General features: G+C 48.0%; 1 protein-coding gene across 2 annotated transcripts in view; it reads left to right on the top strand.

Moving 5' to 3' along the window:
• The window catches only part of CWF19L2 (CWF19 like cell cycle control factor 2), a 370,293-nt gene that overhangs the window by 20,421 nt on the left and 333,874 nt on the right, over window positions 1–15,998 (top strand). For both annotated transcript variants that reach the window (XM_063951573.1, XM_063951572.1), the window contains exons 3-4: window positions 5,342–5,446; window positions 7,414–7,524. In XM_063951573.1, the coding sequence (XP_063807643.1) occupies window positions 5,342–5,446; window positions 7,414–7,524 (216 nt within the window). The remainder of the gene's footprint in view (window positions 1–5,341; window positions 5,447–7,413; window positions 7,525–15,998) is intronic.

The raw sequence follows: 15,998 nt of genomic DNA, 5'->3' as shown, positions 1-15,998 counted from the left end.
TTTATATTCTATAACCTGAGGGGGCAAGGTGCGTCAGGTTTATCATTTAATCTAGGTAGTTCACAGGATAAACTCAGTGTGTGTTTTTCGCTGTGATTTTTAGTCACCATATACCTCTGGAATTCCCTGTTTGTGCTGATACACTGCACAGGGGGTTCTTGTCAGGTATTGTGCTACTGATATTGTACTGTGTTGCCTTGCATTGAGCTTTCGGATAGGTCAGCTACAAAGGGCAATGGTGCTGGGGCTGATCCCACTTTGAGTGGTGGTGACGCTGCAGACACATTTGAGGAAAACATAGCAGCTGAGGGTTCGGGTTCTGGGGGATCCTTACTCCCAAGTGGGACTGTAGCAATGGGGGTTCAAAATGACCCACCTTGGGCTACCTTTTCCACGCTATTGAATATGCTGGTAACTAGACTAACGCCCCCTATGGGACCTCCTGTGCTGGTACAACCGCTTATGGTCCCCGCGGTTAACCCGCCGTTGGCAGATCAACTGTCCGCTCAGTAACAGCAATTGAACCAATCACTGACTACTCAGAAGTCTAACCCTCGCCCGCCTAAGACCAAGGGGTCCTCTAAGCGGGTTATTACTTCCTCACAATCCACCAACGTCCCAGACTCCTCGTCTGATGAGGATGGCGTTTGTACTGACCCCACAGATTCTGATCCCGACGCTTCTGATGGGGAATCTGTTTCACAGGTGGATGTTCCTGACTTGTTGGGGGCTATCAGGACCATTCTTCAAATTACTGATGACCCGGAGCCTGATGCTGCCCCTAAGAAACCGGACAGGTTTAAATGTCAGAAAGTGGTTAAACAAGTTTTACCTCATTCTGACTATTTAGTTGACATACGTCAGGAGTCCTGGGAAAATCCAGGAAACAAATTCACGCCTCACAAGAAGATGCTGGCTCGCTACTCCCTCGCTGCGGAGCGAAGTAAAAATTGGGAAACACCCCCGCCAGTGGATTCGCAGGTGGCGCGGCTGGTGGGATTCTCAGCTCTGCCGGTAACTACCGTCACGTCTCTAAAAGAACCAACGGATAAGCGTGTGGAGGGTTGTTTAAAGGCAATTTACACCCTAATGGTGGGCATAGGCCCACCATTGCAGCGACATGGGCTGCAGAGGCTGTTGAAGCGTGGGCTCAGGAACTGGAGGCGGAGTTGCCTTCTAACGCTTCTGAGCATGCTAGACAATGTCTGTCTTATATTGTCACAGCTTTTCATTATATTAAGGAGGCGGCTTCTGATGCCGGTATTCTGGCGGCCAAGGCTTCTACTATGTCCATTTTGGATCGCCGGATTCTCTGGTTACGGTACTGGTCTGTGGATCTGGACTCTAAGAAAACCGTGGAGGTACTCCCTTTTAAGGGAGACATTCTTTTCGGAGAAGACCTCAACAAGATAGTGGCTGATTTAGCTTCTGCTAAAACAATATGTCTACCTAGTACTGCTCCTTCGGTGCCGAAGGTTAAGAGTACTCCCATTTCGCTCCTTTCGTCCTTCAGGGAAAGCAAAAGGTCAGACATACCCGAAACAGGTTCGCACTTCCAAACTCAATAAGCCCAAACCCAAACGGGCCTGGGCTGCCCGTCAGCCTGCTTCCAAAACTGACAAGCCTGCCGCATGACTGGGCGGGCCTCCCTCTGGGGGATCCCAGGGTGGGGGGCCGACTTCTAAGGTATACCCAGGAATGGTTGAAGACCACTTCCGATGCCTGGGTACGGGAAGTCGTCACTCGAGGTTACGCCGTTTCCTTCAAGAATCGTCCCCCTCATCGATTTTGCCTGACAGACGTCCCTTCGGATCATGTGAAGGCAAAAACTCTTCATTCGGTGGTACAGTCCCTCCTGGACACTGGAGTGGTAGTACAGGTGCCTCTGGCTCAGAGAGGCAAGGGGTACTATTTACCGCTGTTCCTAGTCCAGAAACCGAATGGGTCATCCTGGACCATTCTCAACCTCAAGTCCTTGAACAAATATGTGAGGGTCTCCCAAGTTTCGTATGGAAACTCTTCGCTCTATTGTTCTGGCCTTGGAACCTGGGGATTATATGGACTCCCTGGACATACAGGATGCTTACCTGCATATTCCCATTGCAGTGTCGCATCAGCAGTACCTGAGGTTTGTGGTTGGCAATCTCCATTACCAATTTCGGGCGTTACCTTTTGGTTTGACCACGGCTCCGCAAGTCTTCACCAAGGTCATGGCGGTAATGACGGCTGTACTCTGCCGTCAAGGGGTCAGGATCCTACCGTATCTGGACAGCTTGTTGATCCTGGCAAATTCCCAAGAAACTCTCCTACGCCATCTGGATCTGAATGTCTAGTTTCTGCAACCCCACGGGTGGCTCATCAACTGGTAGAAATTTTCCCTGGTCCCTGCTCAGATCATGGTGCACCTGGGGACGTTGTTGGACACTCACAACCAGCAGTTGTTCTTGTCTCAGGAGAAAGTCCTGAAGCTCCAGGACAGGATTCGATGCTTCCTATCTCGTCTGCAAGTGTCGATACATTCGGCAATGCAAGTTCTAGGTCTCATGGTGTCTGCTTTCGACATGGTGGAGTACGCTCAATTCCATTCCCGCCCTCTGCAGAAGCTGATTCTTGCCAAGTGTGACGGCCTGCCTCACCGGATCAGTTCTCAAATGATCTCCTTGTCTCTGAAATTCCATCTGTCACTGAGCTGGTGGCTTCAGGACAAACGATTGAGCAAGGGTCGTCCCTTCTGGATCTCCAACTGGGTCCTTCTGACGACGGATGCCAGTCTGAGAGGTTGGAGCAACACTCCCTTCAGGGTCGGTGGACCAAGGAGGTGTCTCTCCTCCCGATAAACATTCTGGAATTGCGGGCAGTGTCCAACTCATTGAACTTGGCCCAGCATTTAAAACAGAACAGACCTGTTCAAGTACAGTCGGACAACGCCACCACGGTGGCGTACATCAATCATCAAGGCAGCACTCGAAGCCTCATGGCATTGAGGAAAGTATCACGGATTCTTCAGTGGGCGGAACGTCATCTGCCAACCATATCAGCAAATTCATTCCAGGGGTCCTAAACTGGGAAGCGGACTTTCTCAGTCGTCAGGACGTACACACCGGAGAATGGAGCCTCCATCCAGATGTTTCAACTTCTCGTGGGGCTTTCCAGATGTGGACCTGATGGCATCTCGACACAACCACAAGGTTCCGGTCTTCGGAGCAAGGACGAGGGATCCTCAAGCAGCATTTGTGGACGCACTGGCAATTCCGTGGAACTTTCGGCTGCCATACGTATTCCCTCCGGTGTCACTCCTGCCCAGAGTAATAAGGAAGTTCAAGCAAGAAGGAGGAATCCTACTTCTGATCGCTCCAGCGTGGCCCAGACTGCATTGGTTCTCAGACCTTCAGGGTCTCTCGATAGAGCGTCCCCTTCTGCTTCCACAGCGCCCAGATCTCCTCGTTCAGGGCCCCTGTGTATATCAGGATTTAGCCCGATTGGGTTTGACGGCGTGGCTCTTGTAGCTTCCGTCTTGAGGGCCAAAGGATTTTCTGAGGCGGTCATTCAAACCATGTTGAAGGCCCGGAAACCGATTTCTGCTCGGATTTATCATAGGGTCTGGAATTTTTAGTTTGCTTGGTGCGTATCTAACAATCATGACGCTTACAAGTTTAGTACGGCCAAACTTTTGGCCTTTCTACAACAGGGCCTGGATTTGGGCCTTCGTCTGGCCTCCATCAAGGTTCATATTTCTGCCTTGTCGGTTTGGTTCCATACAAAAATTGCAACTTTGCCTGATGTTCATACATTTACTCAGGGTGTGTTGCGGATTCAACCTCCTTATGTCCCGCCTGTGGCTCCTTGGGACTTTTCGGTGGTTCTGGAGGCGTTGCAAGGGTCTCCGTTTGAGCCTCTTGAATTGGCAGACCTTAAGTGGCTTTTTCTTAAGGTATTGTTTCTGCTGGCCATTGCCTCTGCCAGATGGGTGTCTGATTTGGGTGCTTTGTCCTGCAAGTCCCCATATCTGATTTTTCACCGTGACCGGGTGGTTCTTAGAACACGTCCTCGGTACCTACCTAAGGTGGTGTCTTCTATCCACCTTAATCAGGAGATTGTGGTTCCAGCCTTTGCCTCTCCTGACTTGTCTTCCAAAGAGCGGTCTTCGGATTTGGTACGGGCTCTCCGTATATATGTGAGGAGGACAGCTCCTATCAGGATATCTGATTCTCTTTGTATTGTTTGGTTTTCACAAACGTGGCTTACCTGCTCACAAGCAGACCCTGGCCAGAAGGGTTAGAATGGTGATTGCACATGCTTATGTACAGGCTGGTCGTCCAGCTCCAGCTACTATAAAGGCCCATTCTACTCGGTCTGTTGGACCTTCTTGGGCGGCTCGCCGTGGTGCGACCCTTGAACAATTGTGCAAGGCGGCTACATGGTCCTCAGTGAACACGTTCATAAGGTTCTATGCCTTCGATACATCCGCCTCCCAGGATGCTTCCTTTGGACGCCGGGTTCTTGTGCCCGCTACAGTGTGTCCCCTCCCATAAGGAACTGCTTTAGGACATCCCCAAAGTCATTCCCTGTGGAGTCCAGTGTACCCTGCAGCAGAAAACGAGATTTATGGTAAGAACTTACCACTGTTAAATCTCTTTCTGCGAGGTACACTGGGATCCACAGGGCGCCCACCCTGACGCACTTAGCTTCTTTGGGTTGGTATGGCGTCAGCCGCTGACACTTTCTCCTGTCGTGAGAATGTGGTGTATGTGGCTACTAACAATTGTCGTCTTTTTTACCTGCTACTGCATTGGACTGGTTAACAAAAACTGAGCTCCTGTGCAGGGAGGCAGGGTGATATAGGAGGCGGCGCTGTGCATTCTGGGAACAGTCAAAGCTTTGAGCCTGTTGGTGCTTCGGATCAAGATCCTACTCTACACCCCAATGTCATTCCCTAATGTCATTCCCTGTGGAGCCCAGTGTACCTCGCAGAAAGATTTAACAACGGTAAGTTCTTACCATAAATCTCGTTTTTTTCATTACAAATATATTGCTTTGCAAATGTTGGGGTACATATGGCTTCTAGGTGGTACCAGGTGGAAAATGATTGTATACCTCTGCTTTAGCTGCACTGATATAGGGTCCGGCTTATAGGTTCCCTTATAGACTAGCAATCATGATTTTGTTTGTATATACTGTACTAGTCGATGCCACATTTGTATCTGCAACGTGCTGGACAAAAGTCACTTCAGAAATTTTAAGGGTATAGAATTTAGCAAAATTGGTTCATGAAAAACTTTTATGTCTGGTTTCAGAGAAACCTACTGTTCCGTCATGCACCTTCCCCTTTGTGTTGCTTCAGGAACATTCTGGAAAGAAGAAAAAAGGCAAAAAATCGAAGAAAGAGAAAAAGAAAAAGAGCAAAAAGATCAAATCTGAGAATAGCGGCACCTCAGACTGTTCCACGGTACGAAGCTCATGTTATGGGGAGATTGCTGTATTTATTCGGCCTGTTTGGCTTCATGCTGTAATTTAATTTAAAAGCTATAGAATTAAAGTATGCTGCTGAGCTGCAATGTTTATTGCCAGGGAAGGGCACCATTATCGTGGTATAATTTCTCCTTCATGTGCCATTAATCCTACTGTGACAGATAAATCCAAAATAAATAGTAAGAGATGCTATCCCAGGATGCTTTGCACACAGGCCTCCATTAAGGAGATTACTGTTGTGGCGTGTATCGGTAAGAATACAACCAGGTGACCTTCTCTCTGTCAATTAACCTTGGAGTTTGTCTATCGCAGCTTAATGATGTAATCATTTATCCAATTCTGTACATAGGCTGCTATTTAATGCAAATTATTTCTTTCATATTTGATCACATCTGTGCAATATGTTTTGTGATATTACTTTTCTGTTGAAAATAGAAAACAGATTTGCACATGATCTTACATTGCTTATTAAATCGACTGCGCCATCTGTGCTCAAGCGTCTCCTCAGTATTAGTTAAGTCCACAAAATGGCTGCTTCTGCTAACACCATAGTGACTTGACAGACTCCGGTCCCCTGAATATTATTCCAACCTACAAATTGGCAACTGTCTGATTAGATTGAATCTTAGAGCATAAGCGCAAAGTGCGAGCAGTTGCACGCAAACGTGCAAATGTATGCATTTTGTGTATGTCCGCCCTCTCTTGAGGCAGCTGCAACTGGCCTGAGTTGTCTTCCTGTGAAAATGGATGCTTCGGGGGTGGGGGGGGGGGGGGGGGGAATGAGTGCAAAAAATGAGCGCAGTCACAACTGCCCTGCGTTGTGGGTGTGTATGTAACGCTCTGACGATTCAAGAGTCATGTGTATGGGGGGGTGGGGTGCTGTTTCTGATGGATACCTTGCACCTAACATGGGGCTGGTGCATACCTGCCTATTCCCCAGGACAGCCGGGAGGCTTCCCTGGGAAAGTGGGCGTAAAGGATGACTGATAACATGATTCACGCTGAATCATGTCATTGTAGCAAATCCCCCTGTTGTACAGTTATGGTAATCTCTGTATTGTATAGTGGGGGGGAGTGGCTATGATGATGCAATCATGCAGCCATGTCCCCACTCACAGCGTCTTGCCCCCCCCCCCCCCCCGCGCCTGCCCACTATGCCTAGCCACGCCCCCCGCAACACCCACCGCTGTGCCAACCTGGCTGCCTTGGTAACTGTGGGCTGGTGGATGTGCGGATGGTTTGCGGTTGCTGGCTTAAAATAAATGGCGGACACAGCTTTCTTTTTATTTTTTTATGCAGTCTGTCTGACTTATTATGGTGTTGTGTACAGAGAGCTTTTCATCATTCCTACATATTTTCATATTATATCCATATTTTTATTTTCATTATCCATTGTACATGTCATCAGGACCACAAGTAACCCAAACTCTGTCCATAAACTCCCAGAGGATTATGGGACATTTATCTGCCATCTTTACACGGTTATTGTCATTTAAACCTTAAACGTTCCCTGAAAACTCACCTCTTCAGACAAGCCTATCAAATTTCAGAGCCACCCACATAACCTTCAGTGCTTCCCTATCTAATCACATCCTCTCTCTACAGTATTCATAACATCACATTTCTTGTCTTTCTTTACTCTCACACCCTCCTGACCCTTGGCCAACATTGCTGGGTGATCATATCATACAACCCAGTAAGAACCCAGCAATCTGGTGGACCACTATGCAATAGGAAGCATCTATCCTTGTGTATCAATGCCTATTTCCCTATAGATTGTAGGCTTGCGAGCAGGGCCTTCCTACCTCTGTCTGTTTTTACCCAGTGTTGTTCTACTACTGCTGTTCTAATTGTGAAACGCAACGGAATATGCTGCGCTATATAAGAAACTTAAACTTAATAAATAAATAAAAATAAATTTAGTAATTGGTCATCTGTTTGCAGGATTCCGATGGTGAATGGGTCGTAGCGGCCCCTGCCCAGCCAGCTGGCGAAAAGAAGGCCTGGAAAGTCCAAGTGGAGCCTCCTGCAAGGGAAACCGGCCCAGCAGCTGAGGTATTGCACGGCTTCATTAGAAAGGATATTGTGTGGTTCTTATTTCACTGCCCAATAGTGTAGATGTAAATAAAAGAAATACACTGTTGCACAGAAGATTAATGAATCTTAATGTATTGGTCTTGGTGATATTGACCATTGTGCTGTACTTCATTGCATCTCAGAGATGCCTATTGACTGGCTGTATCGACAAACGGCCATGCAGTGATGGGCGAGTGATGCTTAACTGCTGGCAGTCACTCTTATTCCTGCACTTCTACATCTGATTATTCAGAGAGTAATAACGTTTTAAGAAGCACAGTTTGCAGTTTATTCACCGCATTGAGACAATCTATTATAAATCTGTTGGCAGCGCAGCCATCCCTCTTAAAGGGGCAGTAACACAAGCACTATGCTGCTGGTAGTAAACGCTTTCCCTTTTGACTTCAGATCCTCAGAGTTTTGTTTTTATAGCTTTCCCATTTGACTTATAATGTATATTGATATTATGATAGAGTTCATATGAGGTAAAAATGTACAGGAAGACTTGTATGCACAGTGACGACTCCTGCTACACGTGACAACTAAACCGCCAATCTAGAGCAGATCTGTTGTTCCTAGGGTTACCACCTTATCCCTTTAATTCTGGACACATATTAATTACACAGGTTCTGTGGCTGATTAAAACCAGGTGAAATGGAGTCTTGAAGTCAGCCAGCCACAGAACCAGTGTAATTAATATGTGTCCAGAATTAAAGTGATGAGGTGGTAACCCTAGTTGTTCCTCTTGCCTTGTGGAGATAAGACCTTACTTTCTGTGTCTGTTCTAAAAACTGTTGCCCACTCATCTCTGGCTGCACCATTACACTTCCCGGTGTCCGGTATACGTGCTTTACTTATCATACATTTATTTGGAAGGGAGGATGATGGGTAGGCGGTAGGGAGCAGTAGGGATCTCTTGTAACCTCTTATGGCTGTTTGTTGTATGTAAAACACAAAGGCCCAGATTTATCAAGCCATGGAGAGTGGTAAATTGCACAGTGATCAAGTACCAGCCAATCAGCTCCTAGCTGCCATGTACAGGCTGAAAAATTACAGTTAGGAGCTGATTGGTTGGTACTTTATCACCGTGGTAATTATCACTCTCCAAAGCTTGATAAATCTGGGCCCAAGATGGAACACAGAAACGGACAGTAATTTCTCATTTCCTGACCCCAATATAAATTATTTTGAAATACAACAGCAAACGAGAGTGTTCCTGTGCACACCAGCTGCAGATGGATACGATGTGAATGTGTATATTTGGGTGATTTACAATCAAAGTACAAGAAATTGTTTACACTGTATTTCCTTGCGCTCACAAACATCCTACTTTTGTTTGTGAGCGCAGGGGAATACGGTGTGAACTATTTCTTTTACAAATTATTTGGAGATCAGTTTACCTTTGAGGAAATGTAGCAGGATAAAGACTGCAACCTGAGGGTTTAGGCTGACAAACCCAAACGCTGGGCCTGATTCATAGCTGTACACTATGGCAAAATTCATAGAGTAAAGCAATTAAACTGCAAGTATGTCACAATTGCGTTGCACACGCACCAAGGTACCTTAGCGACACCACTCGCAGCGAGGATTTATTTGCAGTGTGATTGACAGTCGAGGACCGTTTGGGCGAGGTAAAGGGAAGTGGCAGCAAAAACGCAGACTGCTTATAGGGAATGTCTCAGTCTACATCTGCGATCTCGTACATAGAAAACGTGGTGACTGTGTCTCCGTTCTCGTGGCCTTTCTGCACGACCATAGGGAGCCTGTTGTAGAAGGATCGGCGACTGATGCTACGGATGTGTACGCAGATGCTAAGATTTGTGAGGCCGCCAGTGGGTCGTCCTAATCCAGTTCCAGGTGGCACCATTAGCATATGTTTGCACATTACCTGCATATGGTATCAGTGAGTGGGGGTCCTCTCCCCATTTGTCTTATTAAGCGTGAATCACTCTCTGACTACGGAGTAAAGTAGGAAGAGCGCACATGTGAGGGCGCTTGCCTTTATGTTAAGCCAGAGGTTCCCAAATTGTGTGCCGTGGCTCCCTGGGGTACCTCGGGACACTTGCAGGGGTGCTCTGGGTTGGTGGTCCAGGACCAATTCAAATTATTCATGGTCAATATAATAGGCAAAACCAGTGCTGGTGGCTGCCAGTCATATAATATGTGGCCAAACAGAAGCAAATCTTGTTCCTCACCACACAACTGACCCTAAGGATGACATATAAATGCGATCTACTTAATGTAATATTTCTTTCTAAATTTCTCAATAAGAAATTTTTGGCCTAGGGGTGCCGTGAAAATAATTCTGATATTCTAGGGCGCCGTGATTCAGAAAAGTTTGGAATCCACTGTGTTAAGCCATTCTTAAAACCGTATGTAAAGGTGATCATTTACGAGGGTACTGGAGATAACGTGGAGTCATTATGGGTTGAGATTTCGAGTGGGGGTGAAGATACAAAAAAGGTTTTAATTGGGACATGCTACAAACCGCCTGATGAATTACAACTCTTGCAGCAAATCAAAAAAGCAGCAGGAATGGGGGAGGTCATTATCATTGGGGACTTTAATTACCCGGACACAAATTGGAACACCAAAACAGCAAATACAACTAGGGGAAACAGGTTCTTAAACACGCTAAAAGATCATTACTTGTCCCAGGTAATTGAGGAACCAACTAGACATAGGTCTATACTGGACCTAGTACTAACTAATAATATGGAGATAATATCAAATACTAAAGTAGGGGAGACCCTGGGAAATAGTGATCATAATATGATCACATTCGTTATCCGCTTCCAAAAACAACAGGGTCTAAGACTTTAAACTTTAGAAAAGCTAATTTCTTATACGTCCAAGAGGATGCTGGGGTCACATCAAGAACCATGGGGTATAGACGGGATCCGCAGGAGACATGGGCACTTAAAGACTTTCAAAGGGTGTGAACTGGCTCCTCCCTCCATGCCCCTCCTCCAGACTCCAGTTTAGAATATGTGCCCAGTGAGACTGGATGCACTCTGAGGAGCTCTACTGAGTTTCTCTGAAAAAGACTTATGTTAGGATTTTTTATTTTCAGGGAGTACTGCTGGCAACAGTCTACCTGCTTCGTGGGACTTAGGGGAGAGAAGTCAGACCTACATCTGTGAGTTTAAAGGCTCTGCTTCTTTGGCTACAGGACACCATTAGCTCCTGAGGGTCTGATCGCTAGGTACGCCTACATGCTCGTTCCCAGAGACCGCCGTCACCCCCCTTGCAGAGCCAGAAGTCAGAAGACAGGTGAGTAGATGAAAAGACTTCAGTGACGGCTTCTGAGGTACCGAGGCGCTCGCACGCTGCGCGCCATGCTCCCACACACAGCGGCACTACAGGGTGCAGGGCGCGGGGGGGAAGGGAGCATATATGACCTCTATAAGTAACTGGCAAGAGCGGACATGGTGCCAGGGCACTGTCCGGACCCCCGCCAGTATAAAAATGTATTTGAAAAGAGTGGGTCTGAAGTGCGCCATTACGGGGGCGGAGCTTAGCCCTCACAGCACACAGCCCGGCGCCATTTTCTCTACACAAGGCTGCAGAGACGCTGGTCCTTCCTCACACTGCTGCATAAGTATCAGGGTGAAAAACGGGGTGGGGCACAGTTATTTTGGTGCATTATATGTTAATTATAAAAGCGCTGCAGGTCTGGGGCATTTTCAGTGGTGTTTCAGACCGGGATTGAGCGCTGGGGTGTGAGCTGGCAATAACTCCCTCTGTGTCCCTCTGACAGGCTTTACTGTGGGTCTGTCCCCTATAGGCCCAGTGTGTCTGTGTGTGTTGGGTGCACGTGTGTCGGCATGTCTGATGCGGAGTGCTCTTCCCAGAAAGAGACTATGTTAGGGACACAAACGGCTGGGGGAGTGACCCTGTCGGCAACCGCCGACACCTGATTGGGTGAATGTTTTGGGGGCTTTGAATGCTAATGTGGCTCTGATAAATAAGAGATTGGATAAATCTGAGTCTCAGAACCAGGCATGGAAGAAATCCGTAGAGGATGTGTTGTTACAAGTCCAGACCCCCTCGGGTCACAAAAACGTTCATTTGCCCAGCTAGCAGACACGGGTACCGACACGGACACTGACTCAAGTGTCGACTATAGTGATGCCAGATTAGATCCAAAACTGGCAAAGAGCATTCAGTACATGATTGTGGCAATAAAAGACGTATTACATATCACTGAGGACCCTACTGTTCCTGATACTAGGGTCTGTATGTATAAAGGAAAGAAACCTGAGGTAACGTTTCCTCCCTCTCATGAACTGAACACGCTTTGTGAAAAGGTTTGGGAAAATCCTGACAAAAAGTTTCAGATTCCCAAAAGGATTCCGGTGGCATATCCGTTTCCCCCTGGGGATAGGGAAAAAAGGGAGTCACCACCCATTGTGGACAAAGCTCTATCACGGCTGTCCAAAAAGGTGGCTCTTCCGTCCCCTGACACGGCAGCCCTAAAGGATCCTGCGGATCATAGGCAGGAAAATACATTGAAATCCATTTATGTCACCACGGGTACGCTACTCAGACCAGCCATTGCATCTGCGTGGGTGAGTAGCGCTATCGAAAAATGGGCAGATAACTTGTCATCTGAAATAGATAACCTGGATAGGGATAGCATTCTTTTGACACTAGGTTATATCAGGGACGCTGCAGTCTACCTAAAGGAAGCTGCGAGGGATATTGGCCTCTTGGGATCAAGGGCCAATGCTATGGCAGTCTCAGCTAGGAGAGCATTGTGGATTAATCAATGGAATGCTGATGCTGACTCTAAGAAAGCTATGAAGTCTCTACCGTATAAAGGTGGTGTATTGTTTGGTGACGGCCTCGCTGATTTGGTATCTACGGCTACCGCGGGTAAGTCATAATTTTTACCTTATGTGCCTGCACCACAAAAGAAAGCACACCACTATCAGATGCAGTCCTTTCGGCCCAATAAATACAGAAAAGGCAGAGGGTCTTCCTTCCTTGCTACTAGAGGAAAGGGAAAAGGTAAACGATCACCGGCCATGGCCGGTTCCCAGGAGCAGAAGTCCTCCCCGTCTTCTGCCAAATCCACCGCATAACGCTGGGGCTCCTCTGCGGGAGTCCGCACCGGTGGGGGTACGTCTAAAGCTCTTCAGTCAGTTCTGGGCTCGTTCGGCCCTGGACCCATGGGTTTTAGAAATAGTGTCCCAGGGGTAAAAACTGGAGTTTCAAGACGTTCTTCCTCACCGATTTTTCAAATCGGCCTTACCAGCTCCTCTTATGGACAGGGAGGTGGTATGCGCCGCAATACAAAAATTGTGTCACAATCAAGTCATTGTCAGGGTTCCCCCGTCGCAACAGGGAGAAGGCTTTTATTCGAGCCTGTTCGTGGTACCGAAGCCAGACGGCTCAGTCAGACCAATCCTGAACCCCAAATCCCTAAATTTCTACCTAAGAAAATTCAAATTCAAGATGGAATCTCTCCGGGCAGTGATCTCCGGTCTGGAGGAGGGGGATTTTATGGTGTCGGTAGTCATAAAGGATGCCTACTTACATGTTCCCATTTATCCTCCACATCTGGCTTACCTGAGGTTTGCAGCTCAGGATTGTCATTACCAATTTCAGACATTGCCGTTTGGTCTGTCCACGGCTCCGAGGATTTCACCAAAGTAATGGCCGAAATGATGGTTCTCCTGCGCAAGCAAGGAGTTACAATTATCCTGTACTTGGACGATCTCCTGATAAAGGCGAGATCCAGGGACCAATTACTGCAGAACATTACGCTCTCCCTGACAATTCTGCAGCACCATGGTTGGCTCCTAAACTTGCCAAAATCACAGTTGGTTCCGACGAGACGGCTGTCGTTATTGGGAATGATTCTGGACACAGAATTACAGAGAGTTTCTCTGACGTCCTAAGTGGATGCTGGGACTCCGTAAGGACCATGGGGAATAGCGGCTCCGCAGGAGACTGGGCACAACTAAAGAAAGCTTTAGGACTACCTGGTGTGCACTGGCTCCTCCCACTATGACCCTCCTCCAGACCTCAGTTAGAATCTTGTGCCCGGCTGAGCTGGATGCACACTAGGGGCTCTCCTGAGCTCCTAGAAAGAAAGTATATTTTAGGTTTTTTATTTTACAGTGAGATCTGCTGGCAACAGACTCACTGCAGCGAGGGACTAAGGGGAGAAGAAGCGAACCTACCTAACTGGTGGTAGCTTGGGCTTCTTAGGCTACTGGACACCATTAGCTCCAGAGGGATCGACCACAGGACCCGACCTCTATGTTCGGTCCCGGAGCCGCGCCGCCGGCCCCCTTACAGAGCCAGAAGCAAGAAGTGTTCCGGAAAATCGGCGGCAGAAGACTTCTGTCTTCAACAAGGTAGCGCACAGCACTGCAGCTGTGCGCCATTGCTACTCATGCACACCTCACACTCCGGTCACTGATGAGTGCAGGGCGCTGGGGGGGGGCGCCCTGAGGGCAATATAATACACCTTGGCTGGCAAATCATCACAATATATAGTCCCAGGGCTATATATGTGATAAATTACCCCTGCCAGAATCCATGAAAAAAGCGGGAGAAAAGTCAGCCGAAAAAGGGGCGGGGCTATCTCCCTCAGCACACTGGCGCCATTTTTTCTTCACAGTGCAGCTGGAAGACAGCTCCCCAGGCTCTCCCCTGTAGTTTTCAGGCTCAAAGGGTTAAAAAGAGAGGGGGGGCACTAAATTTAGGCGCAATATGTGTATACAAGCAGCTATTGGGGGAAAAATCACTCAGTTATAGTGTTAATCCCTGCATTATATAGCGCTCTGGTGTGTGCTGGCATACTCTCTCTGTCTCCCCAAAGGACTTTGTGGGGTCCTGTCCTCAGAGTATTCCCTGTGTGTGTGCGGTGTGTCGGTACGGCTGTGTCGACATGTTGGATGAGGAAGGTTACGTGGAGGCGGAGCAGAGGCCGATGAATGGGATGTCGCCCCCTGTGGGGCCGACACCAGAGTGGATGGATAGGTGGAAGGTTTTAACCGACAATGTCAACTCCTTACATAAAAGGCTGGATAACGTAACCGCTGTGGGACAGCCGGCTTCTCAGCCCGCGCGTGCCCAGGCGTCTCAAAGGCCATCAGGGGCTCAAAAAACGCCCGTTACCTCAGATGGCAGACACAGATGTCGGCACGGAGTCTGACTCCAGTGTCGACGAGGTTGAGACATATACACAATCCACTAGGAACATCAGTTGCATAATCTCGGCAATGAAAAATGTGTTACACATTTCTGACATGAACCCAAGTACCACATAAAAGGGGTTTTATGTTTGGGGAGAAAAAGCAGCCAGTGTTTTGTTCCCCCATCAGATGAGTGAATGAAGTGTGTAAAGAGCGTGGGTTCCCCCGATAAGAAAATGGTAATTTCTAAAAAGTTACTGCTGGCGTACCCTTTCCCGCCAGAGGATAGGTCACGTTGGGAGATATCCCCTAGGGTGGATAAGGCGCTCACACGTTTGTCAAAAAAGGTGGCACTGCCGTCTTGGGATACGGCCACTTTGAAGGAGCCTGCTGATAAAAAGCAGGAGACTATCCTGAAGTCTGTATATACACACTCAGGTACTATACTGAGACCTGCATTTGCCTCAGCATAAATAGTGCTGCTGCAGCGTGGTCTGATACCCTGTCAGATAATATTAATACCCTAGACAGGGATAATATTTTGCTAACATAGAGCATATTAAAGACGTCGTCTTATATATGAAGGATGCACAGAGGGATATTTGCCGGCTGGCATCCAGAATTAATGCAATGTCCATTCTGCCAGGAGGGTATTAGAGACCCGGCAGTGGACAGGTGATGCTGCCTTTAAAAGGCACATGGAGATTCTGCCTTATAAGGGTGAGGAATTGTTTGGGGATGGACTCTGGGACCTCGTATCCACAGCAACAGCTGGGAAGAAAATTTTTTACCTCAGGTTTCCTCACAGCCTAAGAAAGCACCGTATTATTCAGGTACAGTCCTTTCGGCTTCAGAAAAGCAAGCGGGTCAAAGGCGCTTTCTTTCTGCACAGAGACAAGGGAAGAAGGAAAAAGCTGCACCAGACAGCCAGTTCCCAGGTTTAAAAATCTTCCCCCGCTTCCTCTGAGTCCACCGCATGACGCTGGGGCTCCACAGGTGGAGACAGGTGCGGTGGGGGCGCGTCTCGGGAACTTCAGGGACCAGTGGGCTTGCCCACAGGTGGATCCCTAGGTTCTGCAAGTAGTATCACAGGGATACAGGCTGGAGTTCGAGGCGACTCCCCCTCGCCGTTACCTCACATCAGCCTTGCCTGCTGCCCTCGGAGAAAGGGAGGTAGTACTGGCGGCAATTCACAAGCTGTACTTCCAGCAGGTGAAATCAAGGTACCCCTCCTTCAACAAGGCCGGGGTTACTATTCCAAAATGTTGTGGTACCGAAACCAGACTGTTCGGTGAGACCCAT

Source organism: Pseudophryne corroboree, chromosome 2, assembly GCF_028390025.1.
Source record: "Pseudophryne corroboree isolate aPseCor3 chromosome 2, aPseCor3.hap2, whole genome shotgun sequence".
Classification (NCBI taxonomy): Eukaryota; Metazoa; Chordata; class Amphibia; order Anura; family Myobatrachidae; genus Pseudophryne; species Pseudophryne corroboree.
Note: the sequence above shows the minus strand (reverse complement) of the source record. Positions and strands in the feature narration are given on the sequence as shown.